This window comes from Zootoca vivipara, chromosome 13 (genome assembly GCF_965207765.1).
Source record: "Zootoca vivipara chromosome 13, rZooViv2.hap1.1, whole genome shotgun sequence".
Lineage (NCBI taxonomy): Eukaryota > Metazoa > Chordata > Lepidosauria > Squamata > Lacertidae > Zootoca > Zootoca vivipara.
The window spans coordinates 48,883,787-48,908,286 of NC_142596.1; the positions used below are offsets into that span (position 1 = coordinate 48,883,787).

General features: G+C 43.9%; 2 protein-coding genes across 7 annotated transcripts in view; both read right to left on the reverse strand.

Annotated features, from left to right (window-relative positions):
• Positions 1-9,002, reverse strand: part of CHLSN (cholesin) — a 133,771-nt gene extending 124,769 nt beyond the window's left edge. Inside the window, exons 1-3 of one of the 5 annotated variants that reach the window (XM_060282463.2) lie at positions 8,938-9,002; positions 5,419-5,589; positions 4,656-4,745 (exon numbers count right to left, since the gene is read on the reverse strand). In XM_060282463.2, the coding sequence (XP_060138446.1) occupies positions 4,656-4,658 (3 nt within the window). In that variant the 5' untranslated portion in view covers positions 4,659-4,745; positions 5,419-5,589; positions 8,938-9,002. Of the gene's footprint in view, positions 1-4,655; positions 4,746-5,418; positions 5,590-7,896 lie in introns of all 5 variants that reach the window. The other 4 variants (XM_088656628.1, XM_088656624.1, XM_088656625.1 and 1 more) reach the window with 4 other exon arrangements.
• A 2,982-nt stretch (positions 9,003-11,984) lies between these two features.
• Positions 11,985-21,565, reverse strand: ZFAND2A (zinc finger AN1-type containing 2A). 2 transcript variants are annotated; one of them, XR_004693570.3, is made up of 7 exons: positions 21,487-21,565; positions 18,197-18,294; positions 17,100-17,194; positions 16,731-16,862; positions 14,251-14,402; positions 13,067-13,261; positions 11,985-12,145 (listed from the first exon to the last, which is right to left on the reverse strand). XR_004693570.3 is itself a non-coding variant. In XM_035131327.3 (7 exons), exons 2-7 carry the CDS (start codon positions 18,249-18,251, stop codon positions 12,127-12,129), a joined length of 522 nt encoding a protein of 173 aa, XP_034987218.3. In that variant the 5' UTR covers positions 18,252-18,294; positions 21,487-21,565; the 3' UTR covers positions 11,985-12,126. The 2 variants fall into 2 exon arrangements, 1 of the variants encoding a protein (XP_034987218.3); XM_035131327.3 differs by having other exon boundaries at positions 13,067-13,135.
• Positions 21,566-24,500: the final 2,935 nt, after the last annotated feature.

Consider the following 24,500-nt stretch of genomic DNA (forward strand, 5'->3'; position numbering starts at 1 on the left):
ATATTTAATATATTTTCAACTAATTTAAGAGTAGTTTAAGTGATTTACTAGTTAAGCTGCATCTGCTTCCCCACTGCAAAAGCCCCACTGAGTTAAACTAAACTTACTTCTACTTTCCTGGGAGTAAGAGCTTGCTTGTGAGTAGACATGCCTTTGCTTTCACTGCCTACCAAAAAAACACCCTCTCCATCATTCTCACATGATACCCAACCTCCCATTTCAGCATAAGGCAGCCAGCTAAATCTTCTCCCCTTCATCCCCCCCCCCACAGAAGCCCCCCCCCCCAAGACCTCATCCCACCAATCTCTCCCTTTTTATGAACGGAAGGGAGGGCAAGCAATAAAAAATATGTCTCCTTTAAATAAGAAAAATAACCCTTCCTTTTTGATATGGGGGAAAGTTATTTAGAGGGAATGAACAACATAAACACCACCCAAAAATAAAAACAAAAACTCTTCCCCCTATTATTTCACCAGTGGGGGTGGGTGGGAGGGGGGGAACCTTCCAGTTCTTTGTTTTATTTTGTTTTCAAGTGACATCCATATTTTTTTATTGAAATTTCATTTTCGGAAGCTTTCTTTTTTTATATTAAATAGAAAACAAAAGCTTCACATCAGTGACTGGAATCAGACTGATGTAGCTGATCTCTCCACCTGAGCAGCTCTCCCAAGCCCAGATTCCCCATTACATAGGCCTCTCCTTAACAGTGTCATGGCAATTCAAACATTTTAAAAAATGAATAGTGAATATCCTTTGCTCCCGCTTTCATAGGCTTCTGTCTTCTTTCTTTACTCTGCCGCTGGATCTCTGATTGTCCAGCCATGGATTATTAGCAGGCTCTGCATAATTAGCTGAGCTCTAAATGGAAACAGGTAGGTAGCCGTGTTGGTCTGGCGTAGTCGAAACAAAAAATAAATAAAAAATTGCTTCCAGTAGCACCTTAGAGACCAACTAAGTTTGTCATAGGTATGAGCTTTCATGTGCATGCACACTGTGCATGCACATGAAAGCTTATACCTATGACAAACTTAGTTGGTCTCTAACGTGCTACTGGAAGCAATTTTTTTTGATTTTTGTTCTAAATGGAAAGATACAGGCAAAGCTGAAAGAGTTTGCTGGTTTGTGGGAGGGCTTATCATTTCTTCTCCTTAGGAGGGAGAGAGCAAACAAAGCTGGAGACACCCTGCCTCCAAATTATCTGCAAAGTATCTGTAAACTATCTAAAATAAAAAAATTCCTTCAGTAGCACCTTAAAGACCAACTAAGTTTTTATATTGGTATGAGCTTTCGTGTGCATGCACACTTCTTCAGATACTGTAAACTATCTGTTCAGCTGAGCTACCCCCTGGGAAGCTGTTAAGTGTCCACCTTTTGTTCACTGCTATTGGCCTTGTTGAAACACTCATCAGAATGTTATTTCAATACTGGAATTCAAAGGTATGGCGATTTACTGCACAGCCCTACAACCCTATCGGATGCAGGTGGCGCTGGGGGTTAAACCACAGAGCCTAGGGCTGCCAACCTAGCAGTTTGAAAGCACATCAAAGTGCAAGTAAATAGGTACCGCTCCGGCAGGAAGGTAAATGGCATTTCCGTGCGCTGCTCTGGTTTGCCAGAAGCAGCTTAATCATGCTGGCCATATGACCTGGAAGCTGTACGCCGGCTCCCTCAGCCAATAGAGCGAGATGAGCACCGCAACCCCAGTCATCCATGACTGGACCTAATGGTCAGGGGTCCCTTTACCTTTAATCATATGGGACTAAATTGCATTATGTTGTAAGGACCTTTTATTAAATCTTAGAATTGTAAAGTTGGAAGGGACCCAAGGGTCATCTGGTCCAACCCACTGCAATGCCTGGAACCTGGCATTGGGCTGCAAGAATGTCCTGTAAACTATCACATTTTCAAAATGTCTGATAACCAAGTTCCACCATTTTTCACAGGCTGGGAGTTGTGGCTCCCTCATATTGTACCCATTATGGAATTAAGACTTGAAAAGAAAGTACAGTACTAGCAGAGTTTGTGTTGTGGATATGCTACTTCCATAGTTTACTTGACATGGTTCAGAGTCAGACTGACCAATGCATTATTTTCCATCACAGTCTGTAGCAGTTGAAGCTGTGAAATGTGCTAGGAGCAAGCATTTTTGTTGTGAATTCTACTGATGTTAACAACGTTATCTGACCAATAGTATGCAAAATCTCTTAACTGGTATTTGAAGCATATACTATGTGTTAATTTTTTGAGAGCTGGCTTTATGTAGTGGATTTCAAATTTTAATTATTTTTAAATATGTTCGCACGTTGTTTTAAGGACTCCCTTATTAAAGCAAAAGATTAAGGTGTTAGGAGAACCTTAGAATTTGAGGAAAAACTATACCATACAATGTACTGTATCAAACTATTTTACATGAATAACGCAGGTATTCTGAATTTTAAAAGAAATCAACATTGTTAAAAACAAGGTGTTACATTATAAGATAGTTTGTGTTAAATCTGCCAAAATCAATGTGGTGGTGTCGTAGATACAAGTGCATTGTTAATAAACGAGCAACTAAAAACGTTTGTTTATTTTTCCTGTTCCCTCCCCAAGCAGAGATAATAATAATAATAATAATAATAATAATAATAATAATAATAATTTATTTATTTATACCCCACCCATCTGGCTGGGTTTCCCCAGCTACTCTGGGCGACTTCCAATAGAATATTAAATTACAATAATCTATTAAGCATTAAAAACTTCCCTAAATAATGTGTAAGTGTGGTGTCAGCTCCCTAAAAAAAGGTCCAATAACTCTGGGAAAGGGGGGGGGCGCCGGAGAAATCTTTGCACTACGGCCGATATGCTTAAGGCAGCCCTGGTTGCTAGATCTCAGAGAGGGGGACAAAAAGGGAGCCTTGTGAGGAGACTCCTCTGGGGAAGTCTTACAGAGGTGATGAGCTATTAGCCATCAACGCTCCTCCAACTTCCAAGCAGTAGTATCGTAGTTACACAAATATGGCCAAATCCCACAAACATTTATCATAATCAATGGCATCAGCGCCTGCGTAAAGGTCAAACAATATGAGCATAACACAAATCCTGCAGGTTATTGTTGTACTGCAGCCAAAGCCTCCAGCTGCTTATATCTGACAAGGCTCCCATTAGAATGCATGTTTAGAGATAAAAGAAGTAATTATAACTCCACAAATGGCCAACTTTTTAAGAAAGCTACTGCCATGCTGGTGCTGCAAATCAAGACACATGCAATTATGTTTGGTAGATCAACTTCTGTTGATGAAAAATAATGCAAACCTTTTAATAACAAGCTGCAGTCAACCATCAATTTTTTTTCTTTAATCTGACTCAATAAGGGATGAGACTGGCAGCAATTATAACTCCTACATCACAACACTTAAGTGCCTCTTACTATGTTTTTTTACAAATGAGACAGCTGTTATTTCTCTACAATTGCATGAAATATTAGTTTTGTGTGAAAGTATACAAGCACCCCCTCTCCAACTACCTATAACAGACATATTTTAACTCTGTTATCAGCAACTAAGGTTCCCTTTTAGTCAGAATTTGCAACTGATTAGCAAACTTTGGTTAACTTGCTTTCAACTACCAGTAGTCAGTGGCAGTGCTGATGTTAACACTTAATCACAGTTCAGGCTAGCAAGGAAAAGGCAAGAGAAATTGTGCTCAAGGAGGAAGGGAACACATGGCCCCACAACCAACTCCTTATCTTTTAAGCATTGTTACAAGATCGGGACCATTATTTACCTCAGCCCAATGTGGCCTCTAAAGCCATTCATACTAATGCTCAGCAAAGTACTTAAGTTGCTTGTTGCTATTTAATGTAAAAGGAAGGAAATGAATAGATGAAAAATCAATAAAGAAAGATTGCTCTGAAAGGTCAACATGTCTTACAGGCAAATGTACTAGTCTTATTTAAGCAAAATTTTTGTTGGAACAAATTTCATTAAAAGTATGGTCAACATAATATTGAACTTCTTCACTTATGAAATATTTCAGCTTGCTTTTAAACAGCTCTGCACCAAAATCAATTAGAAATTTGCATTTTACACTTTGGAGATTGGAAATGTGAGGACAGAAAAGCTGTGTAAATCACAGCTATATGCAGCAACCTAATGAATCAGTGAAACATCTTTCTCCATCAAAAATGAACCGTATCTCAATGCATTTCCCAACTTTAAAATTAAATAATAATGTTGACTTTTTGCCAATCAATCAAAAACATCATTTAGAGAGACCAAAGAGCAAACCTTGTTTCCTCAATGACAAGCAAGAATTTCCGTTACGGTATATAACCACCATTCTCTCTAACTAATCTTCTAAGCTAGTTGTAATATACTGGCAGTTTTCAAAACTGTTACCACTACATAGCATATAACCTTGCTGTAAACAACATGCCAATATCAAGCAACCTCTTGGCCTCTTCTGTTTAGCAAATGACACAGCCTACAGAGCTGGGAAGTAGGGGGCATAAGAAGAATTTCCTCTTGTCTCAGCAGGAACATTGGGATGGGTAGACAGGTCCTGATAACAAGGCAGATTGTGGAACAAAGGGCAGCATCTTAGGGCTGCTTCACATCTTACATTTTTAATGCATACACATTTTATTTTAGGTAAACAGATATGCACTATACCATCTGATGTGTGGTAAGAGTATTCCTTCCACTTTTCCTTTCTGAGACATCACCAGATTACTCAGTGAACAAAAACAGCAAATTTTGTAGCTGAAAAGGTGAATATAAATAACTTTATTATAGACAGTGCAGAAAACACTTGAGGAGTCAACCATCTTCCACCCATTTTCTTCAAGTGTGAGCTGTTCCAAAAGTGTCTGGACAGCAAATGGCAACAGACTTCCCTCTCAAGATTACCTACACATATGAGAAATGTGTACATACACACTATTGAACTTAAGTAATATTGCCTACATGTATATTTTACTATATACACCCTCACTCAGAATCTCTGTCTTGATGCAAATCTTGCACATGTGCATTTGTACACAACAGTGTCTATGTATTTTTGCTCCTACACATATTTGCATCTGTGAGGATGAAGTATCACAATATATTTAAAAATTTGGCTTGATAGTAGTTACTACCTAACTACAGAACTGTGTGCACACATTTTGTAGGCTCCTGGGTACATGCTTGGAGTCAAGATATAATATTTTTAAAGCTACCAGTAGTTGGTTTCTTTCCTTGCCCAATTTTATTCATTCAGTGCATCACAACAGAAAACAAGTATTTATTTCCAGAACTGATAACATGCTTAGCATGGCACTTATTATCCCAATAAAGTTATAATCGTGCAAATATTTTCCAGTGTCAAGATGTGTATCTTCTCCTGCAAATACGAAAATATGCAAGTTCAACAAACTCATACTTGTTCACTCACCTCCAGATTCTGTTTTTTCAGCTTAGGTTCATCGACCTGTTGCTCCTTTTCTGATATGAGATGCTTCATTTTTTTCTTTTTCTTTTCTGCCAAGTGATGCTTCATTTCTTCCTTTTTCTTTTCTGTCTTCATGTCTGCAGCTTTTCTTTTTTTTGCCATTCTAACAAACAACTGAAATGTGCATTTTTGTTAAAGAATCTATGTGTCATTTCACTGTACATAAGAACCATAAATGCTTTATTTCTTGAAAATTTTGCAAGATATACAAATGTTTTTCACAAAGCTCCTGTCCTGAAAGCCAGTAGTTTTAAAGTGCCCTGCATTTAGGGGAACTCTTTCTCCATTGTCTCATCTGATGTGGAACCCTAGAGGCTGCATCATGGAAGCCCTGTGTGTTGACCTGGGTTCTTCTAGGGCAGGCATAGGCAACCTCGGCCCACCAGATGTTTTGGGAATACTGTACAGTACAATTCCCATCATCCCTGGCCACTAGTCCTATCAGCTAGGGATCATGGGAGTTGTAGTCCCAAAACATCTGGTGGGCCGAGGTTGCCTAGGGCCTAGGCCAAGTACTCAGCTCAGACTGGTCATTAGCATTACCCGAGCATCAAGCGAGTGTGATAGAACACAACACACACTCCTCTGCAACTTGGCAGTGGTGGGTAAGTCATCTTTTAGTATAAAAAACTACTGTTAAGTAAATAAATGTACAACTTTTTGTTTTGACTTTTTATACATAATCTCAACTATTAATAAGTGCATTACATAGTTAAGTACATGGATTACCAAATCACAACCTGAACTGCATTCGTATAGCTGCATGAGCTAAATATACTATTATGTTGTATGAATATTATATTTAACTCCAGAAAAAATATATACTGGTTCTCTCAGCCTGTATCACTCAATATATGGCCACACTGCATCCATAGTTGCAATGAGCAACATACAAGTATGTTCACTTTTTCACGGTCCTACAGGAACTACAAGAAAAAAGGGAAGAGTTGGTTCCTAACTAAAAATACAACAGGGTGCTAAATTCAGTTTTCTAGGCTCCACCCATCTCCCCCCCTTAATGTAACTACAAAAGCCTAGTTCTGTAATTAATCTGGCAACTCTAATGGGGGTAGGATTGCATAAGAGGGCTATTAAAAATTCTCTTGGAAAGATTTGGTGGACAGACTTTACTTCCATACAACTGATTAATCGCTGCATTTGAAATCAGGAATTAATTGTCCTCCAGGCAAATTGAACGAGTGAGCTGGGGATTAATTTCCCCTATAATGTGGTATACAACACAATTGCTAGAGGCATCTAGATTAGTTTGTTGTTCCTTTGCTCCACAAGAACAGATGGCAGAGTAGTACTCTGAAGACAGCATACTACACTAGATAATGTGGGCAAATATATAGGCATTTGGGTTTTAGACAAAATATCCTCTGCCTGAATTAATTTCAAGCCTCTTGCAAAAGTGTACTGTACATAAATCCTAGAAACCTATATGCAGCCTAGCAGTAACAGGTGTTTTAAATCAAAAGGTATCCTACTTGATTCTAGAAACAACCTAGAACATTTCAAGGAAATGCCCTATCTGCTTTTAACTATAACGGATACTGTGATCAGTCACTTTTGCAGACAATAGGCTCCAGCCTTCATTGGAAATATAATCCACCTCATGAAAAGTCATATATATTGTCAAGATACAGCATTAATTAAAAAGCAAATACTTTCTGACACAGAGAGGCAGAATAGAACAATGCCACATCTGTAATCTTTGAGGCACAAGGCTGTCCCATTGTTTTTGTTGTGGCCATTTTAACACAGCTGCTCCTATTGAGGTGTTTCTATTTTCCTCTGTGAAATGTTCCAAAGCACCCCCTCATTCTAAAGTAGGGATGTGCATACATTAGATCAGGCATCCCCAAACTGCGGCCCTCCAGATGTTTTGTCCTACAACTCCCATGATCCCTAGCTAACAGGACCAGTGGTTGGGGAAGATGGGAATTGTAGTCCAAAACATCTGGAGGGCCAAAGTCTGGGGGTGCCTGCATTAGATCTTCCAGAAGATTAGCTGTCTCAATCTGCAACATTTGATGGACTCTAGTCTGTGAAAGCTTGCAGCAGTCTTTCAAGGTGACATAAGACTTTTTTTTCTGATGCAACAAGTACAGGCTACACCTGGAAAACATTACTTTGGACACCTTTGGACCACTCAGGTTCAGCCAACCTGATCTCTAGATATTCCGGACAACTCACATCAACCTTGACCACTGACTATGAGGGCTGGGGCTGAGGTGAGTTGCAGTCCACATCTGGAGGGTACAACATAGACTACTACACATAGACTTTCTTGAATCTGAAGAAGTGTGCATGCACACGAAAGCTCATACCTATGACAAACTTGGTTGATCTCTAAGGTGCTACTGGAAGGATTTTTTATTTTTATTTTAACTGCGTCAGACCAACACGGCTACCTACCTGTAACTAGATTTCTTGTAGTTTAAGCTTACATGGCTTAGTATCTCTGTCACCAAATGCACCGATGGCTACCCTCAGTTGGCAGATGTTATGTGTACATACCATGGTTAATGTATCAAACTAAGTGAACATGGGGTACCTCTTTTGTTTCTCACCTTCAGCAAGTATTTAAACAGGCGCTTAAAAGTACTGGATTTTAAACACCAGCTTAAAACACATTTGTTCTCCCAGGCTTTCACTGATGTGTGATCCAGTGAAGTTGATTACATACTGATTTGATTATTGACCTATAAAATTTGCTGCCAGTGATGTAATTTAAGTGATTGTTTTGTTTGCCACCCTTATTCTTTTTTTCTTTGGCCGTATAGAAATGTTTACAATTAAATAGGTCTTAACCTCTGCAAGGCCTCGGTACTCATCAGGTGGCCTGAGTAACAACCTCAAGAGGAGCAACTACATTACCCTGTGGTAAGAAAAATCGAGAGCTTACAATAAATTTATTAAAATACAAGCTTTCATGGGTGAAAAACAGCTTTGTCAGACATTGGCAAGGGCAATAGGTAAACGGAATTCACGCAAAACTGTACAGAGAACGTTTTTAATGCTTTTGCCTCAGCCTGGCCTACCTATGGCGCGTCTGTTGCGAGGCTAAAATTGGAGCGGGGAGACCAGCCACCCTCCCCCTCAGCCTGGCCTACCTCACAAGTCTGTTGTAAGGCTAAACTTTGTTTTGGGGGGGGGGGAGTCGGCGATCAGCCACTCTCTTTCTCAGCCTGGCCTACCTCACAGGTCTGTTGTGAGTCCGGTTGGGGAGGGAAATGAATGTGCTCGTGAGAAAAGTGAGCAGGGCAGCGAGGGGGGAGGGTCTTTCCCTCACACGGACACGTGTTGTGCGCAACCCCCTCGCCGGCGCCCTTCTGGTCGGGGTGGGGTGGGGACCTTCCTCTTCCCCACAGGAACACCAAGCGACACCCTCAACCACGACACCCACACCCGCCCCGGCCCCCTCAGAGGCGGCCGCCTCCCTCTCACGCCACCCACCTCACTCTCAAGCCCGCCTCCTCAGCTGCGGCCGCTCACGCGCTTCCTCGCGCACGTTTCAACCCAGCGCCTCAGACCGCCCCGGCGCTCCCATTGGGTGCCCGGAGGCCACGCGCTCGCTCGCATTGGAACCCGCGCGTTTCAATCAAGCAGCGGAGCTAATAAAAACCTAGGCTACGGAACCCAGGCCCGCCCCCCTCCTCTCCTTCTCCGTCGCGCCCGGAGGGAAGGCGGGGCGGGGCTTAGAGCAAGCACGTGAAGAGTGCGCGAGCCCTGGGTTTCTCTCTTCCTATTGGGCTCAAAGGCCGTCGCTCTTTTCCTCCCGCCTCACCCGCTACCCCGCCGTCTCGTCTAGTACGCGTGACGCCTGCGTCAGCCATCGTACTCACGCGGCTTCCCCTCTGGCTGGCTCAGCGCACTACCACGCCACAGGGAGATGCGCAAAACTGGGGCAGGCTCCAAGGGAGGCCACACCCAGGGAGAAGCAGATTATGATTGTGATTATTTATATTCAGTTTAGTAGCCGCTTTTCAAAACAAAAAACAAAAACACAGCCCAGCATATTTTGGGCGTCAGTGCAATTGTTTTCAGTGAAAGCATTAACTTTGTAGTAGTATTCTGCCACAGTGATCAGTCAAGCACATAGTTAAGCTATGAGTCCAGAAATGGTCGTAGCTATGTGGGCACTCCTCCTGGCAAGAGATCATCTGGCCATCTAGCAGCAACGATGGATCCAGGAGGCAGGAGCAGCCCCAGGCTTGCAAACCTGCTCCTTCCAAAGGGTTTAGGTATGCTTAGCACCTGACTTGTTGGCTAGACAGGTTGTGGTCTCCCTCAAGCAGAGAGACAAGCAAGCAGATCAATATGCTGGCCAATATTGTCTAAACTTATTTAAAGGTATACAGCTTGCAGGTTTCTAACATTTAGCTCTAAGATGACTCTCTTTATGACAGGTAGGTAGCCGTGTTGGTCTGAGTCGAAGCAAAATAAAAAAATTCCTTCAGTAGCACCTTAAAGACCAGCTAAGTTTTTATTTTGGTATGAGCTTTTGTGTGCATGCATCTGACAAAGTGTGCATGCACACAAAAGCTCATACCAAAATAAAAACTCAGTTGGTCTTTAAGGTGCTACTGAAGGAATTTTTTCTCTTTATGACAGTTACTAACTAGAGCTATCAAGGTGGCTTGCAATAGATTTAAAAATACAGTAAAACAATAGTGGGGAGTGATGTGTCTTCAGCCTGTTCTTAATACTATTATTATAGAGCAGCAGGGAGAACAAGCATTTTCTGCCCTAAATGTGATTCTCCAGGTCAGGGAATAATGCATTTGAGTGAACCCGTGATTCTTATTTATAGGGGATGGGTAGTCCCTCTGGTACATCATGCTCCTTCTGGGGTAGTTTGTCCACCTTTGGTTCCTATCCTGCACTCGGCTCTCACCTGTGGCTCCCAGAAGCTGTCAGCATGCGACAGGTCCTGCACCCTAAGAACGGCTTTGACTGGCCAGCTAAACCAGGTGAGGGTAGCTGATGGGTCTCAAACCCTCGGTGACTTCCCTTCATGCGAAGACAGGCTCCAACTGATTGATCAGATGAGACCAATAATGAGTCCAATGATCACAACATCCCTGTGAGGTAGGCTAGGCTGAGAAGCAGGGACTGGCTTCCAAGGCCACCCAGTGATCTTCATGGCTGAGTGGGGATTTGAACCCTGGTCTCCCAAGTCCTAGTCCAACACTCTAACCACGACTCTACACTGTCTCTCAGTGAATTAATAAATCACTTAGTGGGACAAGAATATGGCGACCAATCAGCTGTCTGATGGATCATTTCCACATTTTGCTCTCGAAAGAAATGCATCTGCTGGAATATTTACAAGACGCACAAAATTACATTCCTTCCTTTTAAAGGCACGAATAAGACTTGAAAGGCACGAATAAGTACACAACTCTTAGCTGCGACACCCTGTGGCTGAATCTGATATTGCATCCAAGACTCCCACAGACATCAGATTTCACAAGGACACTGCCCAACCATAGAACCATAATCTCACATTTGTAAAAATTAGGCCTCTGTGTTCTTGGTAACACTACTGAACTCACTGTACCCCTTTTGGCATGTGCTAAAAACATTATTGTTTAGACAAGCCAGAGCTAATGTTTAGAGAAAGCCGGTGCAAGTTTTGATGTTTTTAGTCTATTGTTATTTTTACTTTTTGAAAGTTATAAATTGCTCGTTTTTCTTTTTGATGATTTATTGTTTTATCCTTTTTGCAACCTGCTTTGAGGTTCATTTGTTCTTACAATCAAGCTGGGTATAAATTTTATGAAATAAATAAAAATTTCCTTCTGTAGCAAAGGGGGGGGGATGAAGCATTTTATGGATAGGAGCATTTTAGTACAGTGGTACCTCGGTTTGCGACCGCAATCCGTTCCGCAGAGGTGGTCGCTCGCTGAAGCGGTCACTCCCCAAAGGCATGCTTCTGCGTGTGCGCAAAGCGCCGATAGAGCGCTTCTGCGCATGCGCAAGCTGCACAGATCGCTTCTGCGCATGCGCGAGCTGCGCAAATCATGTCTGCGCATCCGATGCCGCAGAACCCGGATGTAAACACTTCCGGGTCCGCGGCAGTCACTTGCCGAAGCGGTCCTAAACAGAGCTAGGTGTAAACCGAGATTTGACTGTATTACATTTTTTGAATGGTCTTCCTCCTCTCTAGTGAGGAGGGATTTGGGGTGCGGCATGACAGGGGAGAAGAGGAGGATGAACACAGGATTTGCCTTCATTTATCAAAGCAGCTTTTGCCAAACTGGTACCTCTAGGTATTTTGGGCTGCAACTTCTATCATCCCTAACTGTTGCCTGTGCTGGCTGGCACTGTTGGGAGCTGGAGGCCAAAACATATGAAGGCCAACAGATTGACAAAAGCTGGATGGCTCAAGGCATCGTATTTGCAAGCCATTAAACGTGGGGCAATGCAACAAATCTCCTCCTTGCTTCTTGGGAGATTTATCAGGTTTCCCAGTAACTGAACTACCCGAGAAACACCACTATTTGTAAACACATCAGTTTTTATTGAAGAAATAGACATAGACATATAAAAGTAATATAGAAAATATGCAGAAGTTTTAAGAGCTAAATCTGTACAGCAGTCAACAGGACAAGGCAGTTTTGGACCCAGGCTGTGAAAACTTCAGCTTTTTGCTTTGCAGCTGAAAACAACAACAACAAGCAATTAGTCAACTACAAGCTGCAGCTAACGAAGAACCACCCATTTCTCAGAAGACATCATGTCTCTACTTTTGTAGTACGCCCACATCTTATGTACTTCCAACTTGGGCAAGGTTGGGATGCTCTCAATAAGATCTCGCGGGAAGTTGGATTGTCCCACAAGAGTATCCTGAACACTCCCAAAGCCAGTGTAATGAGTGAGCCTTGCCAAGAAGCAAGGCTGGGTGCTTAAAAGCTATTTTTTTCCCACTGGGTAGCCCCCAAGCAGACCTGGAGAGAAAAGAGCTTTTAAGCCTTAGGCCTTGCTTCCCAGGCAAGATCCACTCAGCATGCCAGCTCTGGGACTAGTAGGGATACGGTCCCCCACTAAGATACACTTTCAGGTAGCCTCGGCCCAAGCCATATAGGTAGTGCCCCTCAAAAGTCCAAGTGCAAAATGAAGTGGATACTACAAGTCTGGGTCTGCCCACTTCTGTGGTACAAATCAGGTGAGATTCTGCTCCAGTTATTAGGTTCAACAAAGCTGGGAGAAGCACGCCAGCCCCATTTAATCCATAATGTGGTTGCCAGACTGGTGAACCGTATAACACCGGTCCTAAAAGATCTACACTGGATCCCAGTACATTTCCAAGCACAATTCAAAGTGTTGGTGCTGACATTTAAAGTCCTAAACGGCTTCGGCCCAGTAGACCTGAAGGAGCGTCTCCACCCCCATCGTTCAGCCCGGACACAGAGGTCCAGCTCTGAGTAGTCTGGCGATTCCCTCACTGCGAGAAGTGAGCTTACAGGGAACCAAGCAGAGGGCCTTCTCAGTAGTGGCACCTGCCCTGTGGAACGCCCTCCCATCAGATGTCAAGGAAATAAACACCTGACTACTCTGGGGCTACTCTGTTGTTATTTACCTGTTCTGCAGAACCTGGTGGTTATGAGACATCTTGTTCGATTCCAGCGATCTCATCAGAGCAGCACATCTGCAAGGAAACAGCCACACTCAGCATTCTGCATGCACCAGCCAGCTGTGCCACTTCTGGGTTTGTGCAGGATTACCCCTTCCGTCATCCAGGAAGCATCACTGCATAAGGCAAAGGGCTTTTTGCCTGAGGGTGGGGAACGTTTTGCCACAGGAGAAGGAGGAAAAAAAGCTGACATTATTCAGAAATCAGCTAGAACTGGGCAAGCCTCAGAAGACCAATACAGTGGGCCCTTGGGTTATGTTACCTTTGGGTAATGTAACTTTTGGGTTGCGAACGCGGCAAACCTGGAAGTGTATTCTTCCTGGTTTCGTTGCATGCGCATGCGCAGAAGCACTCTATCACGCTGCGCACATGCGCAAAAAAGGCACCTCTACTTGCAGATTTTTCGGGGTACATACATGCAACCCCTTCGCCGGCGCCCAGAGGGTCCAGGGCCGGAGCGTCCATAAAGGCAAGCTAGGCAACTGCCTAGAGCGCCGTCATGGAGGGGGCGCTGCCAGCCTGCCCCCTACCCGCCGCTCGCAGCTTTCCCTCCTGCTGCTGCTGAGGTGCTTCCCTGCAATGCCCTGCAGGGGGCACAGGGCTGTGCCGCACGACGGGGAGGCAGGGGAATCTGAGCGCGCGCGCCCAGCGCAGCAGCGATGTCGCCGTCCGAGCGCCATCAGCCCAGCGGGGGCGAGCGGGCTTCCGCGCTCTCAGAGCCAGTCAGGCGGCAGAGCCGGCACTAGGAGAGCTCAGCGCCCTCCCGTCTATGGAGGGGACGCCAAGAGCTCCCCAGCGGCAGCCGCAGTGAGCGAGCGGCGGCGGTAGTGGCGGCAAGCGCCCGCAGCGGAAGCCTTCAGCTAAGGGCGCTGCCGCCGCCGCCCACTCACCGAGGAGCTCACAGTGTCCCCTCCATAGGCGGGAGGAGCGCGAGCCAAAAGGAGAGCTCCAGCTACAGCTGGAGGGGAGGCAGTGGGCGGACAACACGGAGCCTGCGGGCACCCAAGACGTGTGGCTTGGGTGCACTGTAGGCCCCACGGTGAGTGCCACCCGCTATTTTGTCGCCTCCGTCAGGATGCCACCCAGGGTGGATCGCCCCCCCTGCCCGACGCCCCTGGTTCTAGCCTTACCCAGCTTTGGAAATGGCCCGGGCTTGTCCTTTGCAGGCATGGTCCAGAGGATGTCGGTGTTTCAGACAGAAGTTCCCCTGACACTGGTCGCAAACCAGCTTCATCATCTCCCTCTTTTTGCAACCCGGCTGGAAGCACTTGTTTGTGAAGATCTAGATTAAGAAGAAAGTCAAGTTACAACTGGACCAGGAAAGTTGACCGTCTCACAAGGATTCCACAACTGCCTACCATTTTAATAATAATAATAATAATAATAATAATAATAAATTTTTATTTATACCCCGCCCTCCCCAGTCAAAAACCGGGCTCAGGGCGGCTCACACCAACAAAACCACAATAAAACATAAAAACAATTAATTAAAATACAGATTAAAATACAGTATTAAAATTTAAAATGCAGCCTCATTTCAAGTAGTCCATAAATCCAGGCCATGAGGGAGGAAAACACAGGGGTCAGGCTAAGTCCAACCCAAAGGCCAGGCGGAACAGCTCTGTCTTGCAGGCCCTGCGGAAAGATGACAAATCCTGCAGGGCCTTGGTCTCCTGGGAAAGAGCGTTCCACCAAGTTGTGGCCAATACTAAAAAGGCCCTGGCTCTAGTAGAGGCCAATCTAGCCACCTTATGGCCCGGGATCTCCAAAGTATTGTTGTTTGTGGACCTTAAGGTCCTCCGCGGGGCATACCAGGATGCAATCCCTAGGCATGCTCACCTAGGAGCAAACTCCATTGGGTGAACTGGTCTAGGATTGTGCTGCTAAGACCAAATCCAGTAAGAGAATCTGGCTTCCCTGTAGTGCAATGGAAGGGAACCTTTTTCAGCTCCAGGGTCACATTCCCTTGAGGGCAGGCTTCCAGGAGCCACACACCCAGTGGTGGGGCAGGTCAAGGGGTGCAACTTTTACCTTTACGTAAGCTACATTCCAGCCACACAAAACGGGAGGTTTGCACACACACCAAAAGGCTCAGGACCACAATACCTTAAGGACTGCCTCTCCTCATACAAATCACAGCTGATGTAGAATTTGGGGGTCAAGGTGATCACCAGGATAAGACGCATATTACACCGTTCCTGGCCTGACTGCACTGGCTGCCAATTAACTTTCCAGACCCAATTCAAAGTGCTGATTTTGACCTATAGATATTTAAATGGTTCAGGACCACAATAACCTCAAGGACCAACTCTCCCTATATGAACCTATCTGGTCCCAAAGATCATCATCTGAGGCCCTTCTTTGTGTGCCTCCTCCATTAGAGGTCTGGAGAGGATGACAACACGAAAACGTGCCTTTTCTGCAGTGGTTCCCCATTTGTGGAATGCTCTCCTCAGAGAGGTTCATGTGACGTCTTTATTATACAGTCAAACCTCGGCTCTGTTTTGGAACATTTCGGCTCCCGAACGCCGAAAACCCGGAAGTAAATGCTCTGGTTTTCAAAGGTTTTTCAGAAGCCTAACGTCTGATGTGGTTTCCGCTTGAAGTGCAAGAAGCTCTTGCAACCAATCAGAAGCCATGCCTCGGTTATATAATAGTAATAATAATAATAATAATAATAATAATTTATTATTTATATCCCCCTCCCATCTGGCTGGGTTTCCCCAGCCACTCTGGGTGGCTTCCAACAGAAAAGTAAAATACAATAATCTATTAAACATTAAAAGCCTCCCTAAACAGGGATGTCTTCTAAAAATCTGGTAGTTGTTTTTCTCTTTGACATCTGATGGGAGGGCATTCCACAGGGCGGGCGCCACCACTGAGAAGGCCCTCTGCCTGGTTCCCTGCAACTTGGCTTCTTGCAACGAGGGAACCGCCAGAAGGCCCTCGGAGCTGGACCTCAGTGTCCGGGCAGAATGATGGGGGTGGAGACGCTCCTTCAGGTATACTGTCAAACATTTCAGAAGCTGAAAGGGCTTCCGGAACAGATTACATTTGACAACCAAGGTTTGACTGCACACCTTTAGACGCCAGGCGTTTCCCTTCAATATGGCCTTTAGCTTATTAAATAACCTATGGCCTTTAAAGTGTGTTTCTGGAAGAGGGATTGTTGGTTGTTGTTGCTGTTCGTTTTTATTATAGGTATTTTGTGTTTTTTATATTATAATTTTATGTATTGAATGACCCTGAGATCTACGGATGAAGGGCAGTGTACAAAATTAATAAACAATAATCATCAGTCAGGCAAGTAAGAGGGATCACAGTTAAGAACACTTCCCAGCGAACCGAAAGCACTCACGATCCAGTGAAGAGCTTACAGTATAAATTTTATGAAACAATTTAAATATAGCCGTTTTCTTCAAAATTCTTAGGGGCCTGCAAAGAGGAACTTTGGAAATCTGTGTCCTCCCCAAAGTTGGGTTGCCAGCTAGGAAAGTGTTTGAGCGCCTCCTGATTAAAGATAAACTGGATACGGAGCAAGGAGCTCACAATAATGCTTAATCTTGAACTGCTGTATACATCCTGTATAGCTCTGGGAAGAGGTTCTAACCTTTTGCTTCCGTTGAGCAGAATCACGTTTGCAGTCTCTGTCCATGTGGGCACTAACAACAGCATCCGGCACCTCTCCCTTCCTCACTGGGATGGGAGTGTTACAGAGAGGACAGACTGGAACTTGCACATCCTGAAAAAGCAACTGGATATTAGCGAGGAAATATGGCTGCAGAACTCAGGTGTGTTAAGGCGCAAAGCCTGCATTCCCTCATGCACAACCCCACCCCTGCTTTGGTCCTACGAACAGTACGAGTGTCGTTATCGATCGCTACTTCTTTTTGAAAAATGCCAGCTATCCAGTTTTGCAGTGCTATTCTTCATGGCACACACACTAGTCAAGTTTCACCCTTCCTGCAGTTTACATTACCTTCTTGTATGCAGAGGAACACCTGTGCTGGTTATATGCAAAGTGGTCTTTGCAGAAGACCTCGCCGCATGCATCGCATTTCAGAGGTAGAAAGTCTACAAGGAAAAAAGAGAAAACACACGTGGTTCAAGGAAAATGTGGGATTAGCAGCCACATATAACCAACATGCTCAAGTCTAATTAATGCATGAAGGGGTTAAGAGCATAGAGCAGGCATCCCCAAACTGCAGCCCTCCAGATCTTTGGCCTACAACTCCCATGATCCCTAGCTAACAGGATCAGCAGTCAGGGATGATGGGAAATGTAGTCCAAAACATCTGGAGGGCCAAAGTTTGGGGATGCCTGGCATAGAGTAAGCTGTTCTGCCAGGCTTAGCTAGGTCACTCCACCTCACCTTGGGAGGAAGGGTTATCAAGCCTTTGTTCATCCCATTCCACCATGAGAGGAGCTCTAAGCTGGGTTCTCCAAGCCCTGAAGCACCTGCTGTGGCCAGTTTTACTGTCCAGAAAGGCATTGGTTATTGGTAGTATAGAAACACTGTAAGCAAGCAATATGGTTATATTTGCTTTTTTTTGCATTGCAAGCCACCTTGGCAAGTTGGAAAAGTGGGGGGAGAAATAAGTCAAGGCTGGGGACTTTGCTGCCCTCCAAATGTTCTTGGGCTCCCACCTCCTCTCATCGTAGACAATGGTGAGCAATGATGGGAGCTTTATTCCAGGAAGGCCACAGGCTCCCCATCGTTTATTACATGCTCTTTATATCTCTGTAGCTGCTCCTTCCTGCTCTTGGGTTGTCTGCCTGACACCATGGCACTCTAAGGAAAGGCAAGCACAAAAGCAAACACAGCTAGGGTTGCCAGACTCAATAGTGGACAGGACTTCTGTGCCTTTAATTGCCCTGCTCTCTTTTGAGTCTGGAAACCTTAAAGAGAAACCAGCAGACCCTTTGTTTCATTTCCAAGCAAAGGGTCTGCTGGTTTCTCTTTAAGGTTTCCAGACTCAAAAGAGAGCAGGGCCATTAAAGGCACAGAAGTCCTGTCCTCTATTGAGTCTGGCAACCCTAAACACAGCATGAACGACCCCCTGAGCAGTTTCTCACCTAGCTGCTTGCAGGTCTTCTCAGAGCAGTGTTCCCCCAAATCTGGAAATTCCATTTTTAGGAAGCAGCCCTGCTTTTCTTAAAGAGTTCTTTGTTACCTGTAAGAGGAGGTTCTACTGGTTTAAATGCATCAGGTTTTCCAAGAAGCCTGAAAACGGGCAATATAAGTCAGGTGTTTTTCCTTCCGAGCCACAAATGACCAGGGTCTTCTATTCAGACAAATTGCCATGGACATGATTGCAAGGCTAAATGATATCCTAGTAAACAAGGTGCATAGTAGCATTGTTAGAAGTACTGCTAATTCCATAGGAATAAGGAGACACAAGCGTCAGCAAGTGTCCAATCAGCCACTGCCTGGATGCATTTCAAGTAAGCTGAAAGTTTTACCCTTGAGAACTCCCTAATTGACATTTGGGACACTTTTATCAGAGAAAACCAGTTCCTCACCCAGCTGAACAAAGACACCAAAGGGTTAAATTACAGGTGCCGAGGGAGGCACAAAACAAACAAAAAAAACCGGAATATGGACTATAAAAGAAACCGATTTAGGCTGTACAATTGAAGTGGATTTGGTGCACTTGCATGACAAAACAGTTTCTAAAAATAAAGAAATTACTTTTCGCTGTAAGGGAAGTGACAGGAAAACATATTTAGAACTATGGGGTACTGATTGCTACATTATATAATATAGCCTTCCCACTAACAAATGATTTTATATTTTGTGGCTTTATATTTTGATTTTGTTCTGTGAACTGCCCTGAGATCTCTGGGTATAGGGCAGTATATAAATTCAATAAATAATAATAAAAATCAGCAAACAGGTCATCTGGAAGCAAGTACAGGAACAATAGTAGAAAAGGGGTGGAAACCAAGTCAAAGAAAAATACTAGCTATGGACTGATGCCAAGTACTTTATTTACACAGAGCATCAAGGTGAAAGGATTCTGGACAAAGTATTTTCTGTGCTCCCAGTGATAACTGAACAAACAAATCACTCCTCTCCTTGTCAGACTGTTAGGATTTATTTGTAGATGCAGATCAAGACCTGAAGGACAACGAATGCTTTCACATGTTTTGACAGTGGTCTGGGTCACAATTGAGACCCTTGTTCTCATTAATCTGGATTTAGTGCAATTCAAGGTTACTTCATATCTTTTTTTGAAATAAAAAAAACCAATTGTTTTGATTTAGACCATGGAACCTTTTGTATTTACAGACCACACATCTTTTCCCTCTTGATACTGTTGGACATCATCACCCCAGTCTTTGAGCAGTGCGAGATACCAGGGGATCCAGGCACTTACAAATGAAATACAGCATAGACCAGTGATGGCGAACCTATGACACGTGTGTCAGACATGACACGCAGAGCCCTCACTGCTGGCATGTGTGTCACACTGTTGTTGTTTTCCCCCCATTTGTTCTCCTGCTCCTCCTCACGCTACAGCTTGTCTCCCCTGTTAAAACCCGATCCTTTTTGTTGTTGTTGTTGTTCCTGATAGCCAGAGATTGTGTTCAGCCATTGGTCTGTTTTTCAATTTGCTGAGTCAGTGGCTGTTTCTGATTGGGTGCAACAGGTTTGTTTTTAACCCTTTCTATGCTGTTTTTATTTGGTGCTTTTTAACCCTTTCTGTGCTGTTTTTTGGCGCTTTGGCAGACTATGTCAATGCTGCGTGTTAGTTCCAGCGAAGGTATTATTCGTCATTTATTTCTGTTCTCCCCCCCCCCCAAGCAAAGCAGCTTTGGGGCATCCCCCCAAAAAAGCAAAGCAACTTTTGCGACCCCCAAAAAGCTCCAAAACTTTGGTCAGCAGCTCCCCCCCAAAAGCTCAACAATTCTGGGCACTTTGTGATGAATACCATAAGGGGTTTTTGGTTTGGTTTGGTTAAATAATTTGTTTTTTGGTTTATTAAATACAGTTATATATTACAATTATACATTTTTGTTATTTAAACTATAAATATTGCAAAATTATGGTTTTTCTCTCGAAGTGACACACCACCCGAGTTATGCTCGGTTTTTTTGGTGAGTTTTGACACACCAAGCTCAAAAGGTTGCCCATCACTGGCATAGACTGTGGTGCCTTTAAGTTTATGATATACAGTGGTACCTCGGTTTAAGAACAGTCCAGTTTAAGAACAATTTCGTTTACAAACTCTGCAAAACTGGAAATAGTGTCTTGGTTTGAGAACCTTACCTCGGTCTAAGAACGGAATCCGAACGGTGGAAGGGCACTGGAGGCGGGAGGCCTCATTAGGGAAAGCGCACCTTAGTTTAAGAACGGTTTTGGTTTAAGAACGGACTTCCAGAACGGATCAAGTTCGTAAACCAAGGTACCACTGGATGGTATATTTACACATGCACACAAATATATACACAGCCTGAGCCTCCCATGGAGGGATTTACAGTCTTAACACCTCAAGAGGATTCCAGCAGAAATCAGGCATGGCTCTGACTCTCTACCTTGCTTCCAGTTTCTGCCCCACCTAACTGCTCCCCCCCCCCCGCCCCCTTTGCTGTTCTTGCTACCAGACAGCTAAGGGGGGGGAGGCACCCAATTGCTCTCTAGCCTAGGGCCACTTCCTTTGTTACAACCAATATGTAGCCCATTAGCTCACCACGAAGCTACTGTAGTCCAGTCCTATTCCAGGAACTTGAATACCTGCTTAGATGTTAACACCTGCTGGACCCAGGAATTAGAAGGGTCTTGGCATACAGCCTCCCCCCCCAAAAAAACCCCTCACAACAATTTTAGTATTGCCTCAAAAAGTCATGTATAGCTGTATCTTACATTTCCTTATTGGAAAATTGTGACAGCTTATTCCCCCCCCCCAAAAAAAATAAAAACCTTTTTACTGTAATCTGTTTTTTAGTTATTAACATTTAATAAAATGTATTTGAAGAGACAGGGATGGAGATCATTGTAAGCAAAGAGGGAGCAGCTCCTAAGCCTAAGGAGTTTTCAGAGGGTTGGAGAAGGAAGTCAGACAAACTAGTTAAGAGCAAGACAGCATTAACAAGGATTTGTATATTTATATTTCTGAGCGGAAAAAAGGACTGGTACAATCCAAAGCAAAGCACCTTTTCACCCCAGCTGTTTTAAGATACTGCATGGAAATGGGAATATTTTTTCACCTACAGATAAAAAAACTCCTCCTTTCCGCCTCGTATAACTTAAGGCACAGAATGACAACAATACAGAAGAATGAAGAAACGAACAGATTCTTTAAAAATAAAAGAAGAGTTAAAGGGTAAATCAGCCGACAGACCAGCGGCAGCACTTTGCTTACCGTTTCCCTGATGCGCCAAACTCTAATTCTCTGTTTTTCTAGTGAAGTTGTAAAAGTTTCGACTTCTACAGTTAAACGCGCCGGGCTCCCCAGACGGAGCTTTATGTAGCTGGATTCTATATGCTGAATCATGCTTCGCTTCTTCCGCTTCCCGGTCCCCCAATCCGAAGTAGCCGGCTTTGACGTCACTATCCCACCCGACCAATCGAGACGTCGTTCGTCCCGCCTGGTTTCTGCTGAATCACGAAAGTGTTGATTGTCCGCGGGCGGCGTGGCAGCGTTGGAGGAATTGCGCTGAGTCAGCGTTGTTTTCTCAAGCCCTCCACGCGGGTTAGGGAATCCGCGTGACGTGACTGGGCATCCCATCCAGGGCCGGATTTAGGTTTGATGAGGCCCTAAGCTACTGAAGGTATTGGGGCCCTTTATATGTCCAGCTGTCCTTTGTCAACAACAAATTCTCGCTGTTTCTTTTGTGTTGAATAGATGCTATATTGAAGAATATATCTGAAGAAGTGTGCATGCACACGAAAGCTCATACCAAAATAAAAACTTAGTTGGTCTTTAAGGTGCTACTGAAGGAATTTTTTTTTTATTTTACTTCGATCCAGACCAACACGGCTACCTACCTGTAACCAGATGCTATATTGTAATTTATGGACCTAACAGGTATCTAAAGCCATTTGCACTTAACAAAATATGTATTTTATCAAAGTAATTTTTGAACTGAAATACAATTAAGAAGAAATATATTAATAGTGAAATAATTATTAAGCTCTAACTTTAAATTTTGGGGGGCCCATCACTTACATCATAGGAGCCAGGCCCTACACAACACAAAACACTGTTGCTGTATGTAGGTTTTATTTTATTTGTTTTTTATCTTATATTTTGGCAATGTACATCCAGGTTTTTTTCCCTTTAATTTTTTGCCCTCCTCCAAAAAAGAGTGGGGCCCTAAGCTATAGCTTGTTTAGCTTATATACGTAAATCCGGCACTGATCTCATCCCTGCCTTTTGCACGCACACGCACCTACTCGGAAGTAAATCCTATTAATATCAGGGTGCAGGGGTAGCCTTCTGCATAAAGCGTGCAACTATACAAAGTTTCCTCACGGTGTTTTGGTGGAGAAGCTCATCCTGGAAAAAAGGACAACTGGAATGCCACGCCACAGAGTGGTCATGGGCCTGTTGTTGTTCAATGTCTTCTTTATAAACAACTTAAGATGACGGAGAAATACTATATACTGTATATATATATATATATATATAAAATAGTCCAGTAGCACCTTTGAGACCAACTAAGTTTGTTCTTGGTAGGAACTTTTGTTAGTTGGTCTCTAACAATTGTTTAAATTATATATATATGTATTTCTATTGCATCAGACCAACATGGCTACCTACCTGAATTAAAATTAAGGAATTGGGCGGGGTGATCTTCCAATTTGCAGATGACACCAAACTGGGAGGTGTAGCTAATGCTGCTGAAAACAGAATTGGGGATCAATATGACCTTTACGGATTGGAAAACTGGGCCCAAACTAACAAAATGAATCTCAATAGGGACAAATATAAGGTTTTACACCTAGGCAGGAATAACAAGCTGCATAAATATAAGAAGGGGCACACCTGGTTTGTCAGTAGTATATGTGAAAAGGATCTAGGGGTGTTAGTGGACCACAAGCTTAACATGAGCCAACTGTGTGATGCAGTAGCAAAAAAAGCTAATGCTATTCTAGGCTGCATCAACACAAGTATAGTGTGTCCTGATCCAGGGAAGTAATAAAGGTAAAGGGTAAAGGGACCCCTGACCATTAGGTCCAGTCGTGACCGACTCTGGGGTTGCGCGCTCATCTCGCATTATTGGCCGAGGGAGCCGGCATATAGCTTCCAGGTCATGTGGCCAGCATGACAAAGCCGCTTCTGGCAAACCAGAGCAGCACATGGAAACGCCGTTTACCTTCCCTTCCTATTTATCTACTTGCATTTTGACGTGCTTTCGAACTGCTAGGTTGGCAGGAGCTGGGACCAAGCAACGGGAGCTCACCCCGTCACAGGGATTCGAACCGCCGACCTTCTGATCAGCAAGCCCTAGGCTCAGTGGTTTAACCACAGCGCCACCTCTCTATTCTACCTTGATCAAACCATACCTGGAATACTGTGTTCAGTTCTGGGCAATACAATTTAAGAAGGCTATTGACAAGCTGGGACATGTGCAGAGGAGGGTGACCTGTTGGGAGGGGGGAGCTGGGTATGTTTAGCCTGGGGGGAAAAAGGAGACTGAAAGCTGATATAAAAGCCATCTACAAATATTTTAAGGGCTCTCACATAGAAGATGGAGCAAGTTTGTTTTCTCCTGCTCTGGAGGATAGGACCCGAACCAATGGATTCAAGTTACAGGAAAGGAGATTCCGACTAAACTTCAGGAAGAACTTTCTGACAGTAAGAGCTGCTGAACACTGGAACAGACTCCCTCTGGAGGTGATGGACTTTCCTTCCTTGGAGGTTTTTAAAGCAGAGGTTAAAGGTATGAAAAGCTCAAGAGCAGACTAGGCTGTCATTTTCTGAGCAGTTAGCAAGCTTTGCTTGAAAGCACAGTCTTCTATGAATATTTTGTTAAACTAGTTGGTGTCAGGAAGTCACCATGACCAGGACAGGGTGTTCATTGACGTGACCAAACTAAATGCTGTGTAAAATCAGGGCATGGGGGTCATGTGATCTCATGGGGGTCATGTGATCTCCCTATGGCCTTACATCATGCTCACAAGGCACTGACTCAAGCCTCCACATTGAGCAAACAGATAACAGGCATGAGCTTATTTTTTCTATTGTTGCTTTTTTAAACAGTGCTTTCTAGATTGCGATTGTTTCGCAGGTGATTTGTTAATTATTCTATATGATTTATGCTGTATTGGTGATGTTCTATCATGCCATTGTTATTTATTGTTTGTAAGCCACTTCGAGATTCATTTGAATGAAAAGCAGCATGTAGGTATAACAACAACAACAACAACAAC

What these genes read in the sequence shown, in the direction of transcription:
- ZFAND2A (XM_035131327.3), bottom strand. Translation starts at nt 18,251, where the DNA reads ATGGAATTTCCAGATTTGGGGGAACACTGCTCTGAGAAGACCTGCAAG. An exon ending in CTGCTCAACGGAAGCAAAAG is followed by an intron (nt 14,403 to 16,730) that starts GTTAGAACCTCT and finishes TTCTTAATCTAG; the next exon opens with ATCTTCACAAACAAGTGCTT. An exon ending in CGGGCCATTTCCAAAGCTGG is followed by an intron (nt 13,136 to 14,250) that starts GTAAGGCTAGAA and finishes GTTTCCTTGCAG; the next exon opens with ATGTGCTGCTCTGATGAGAT.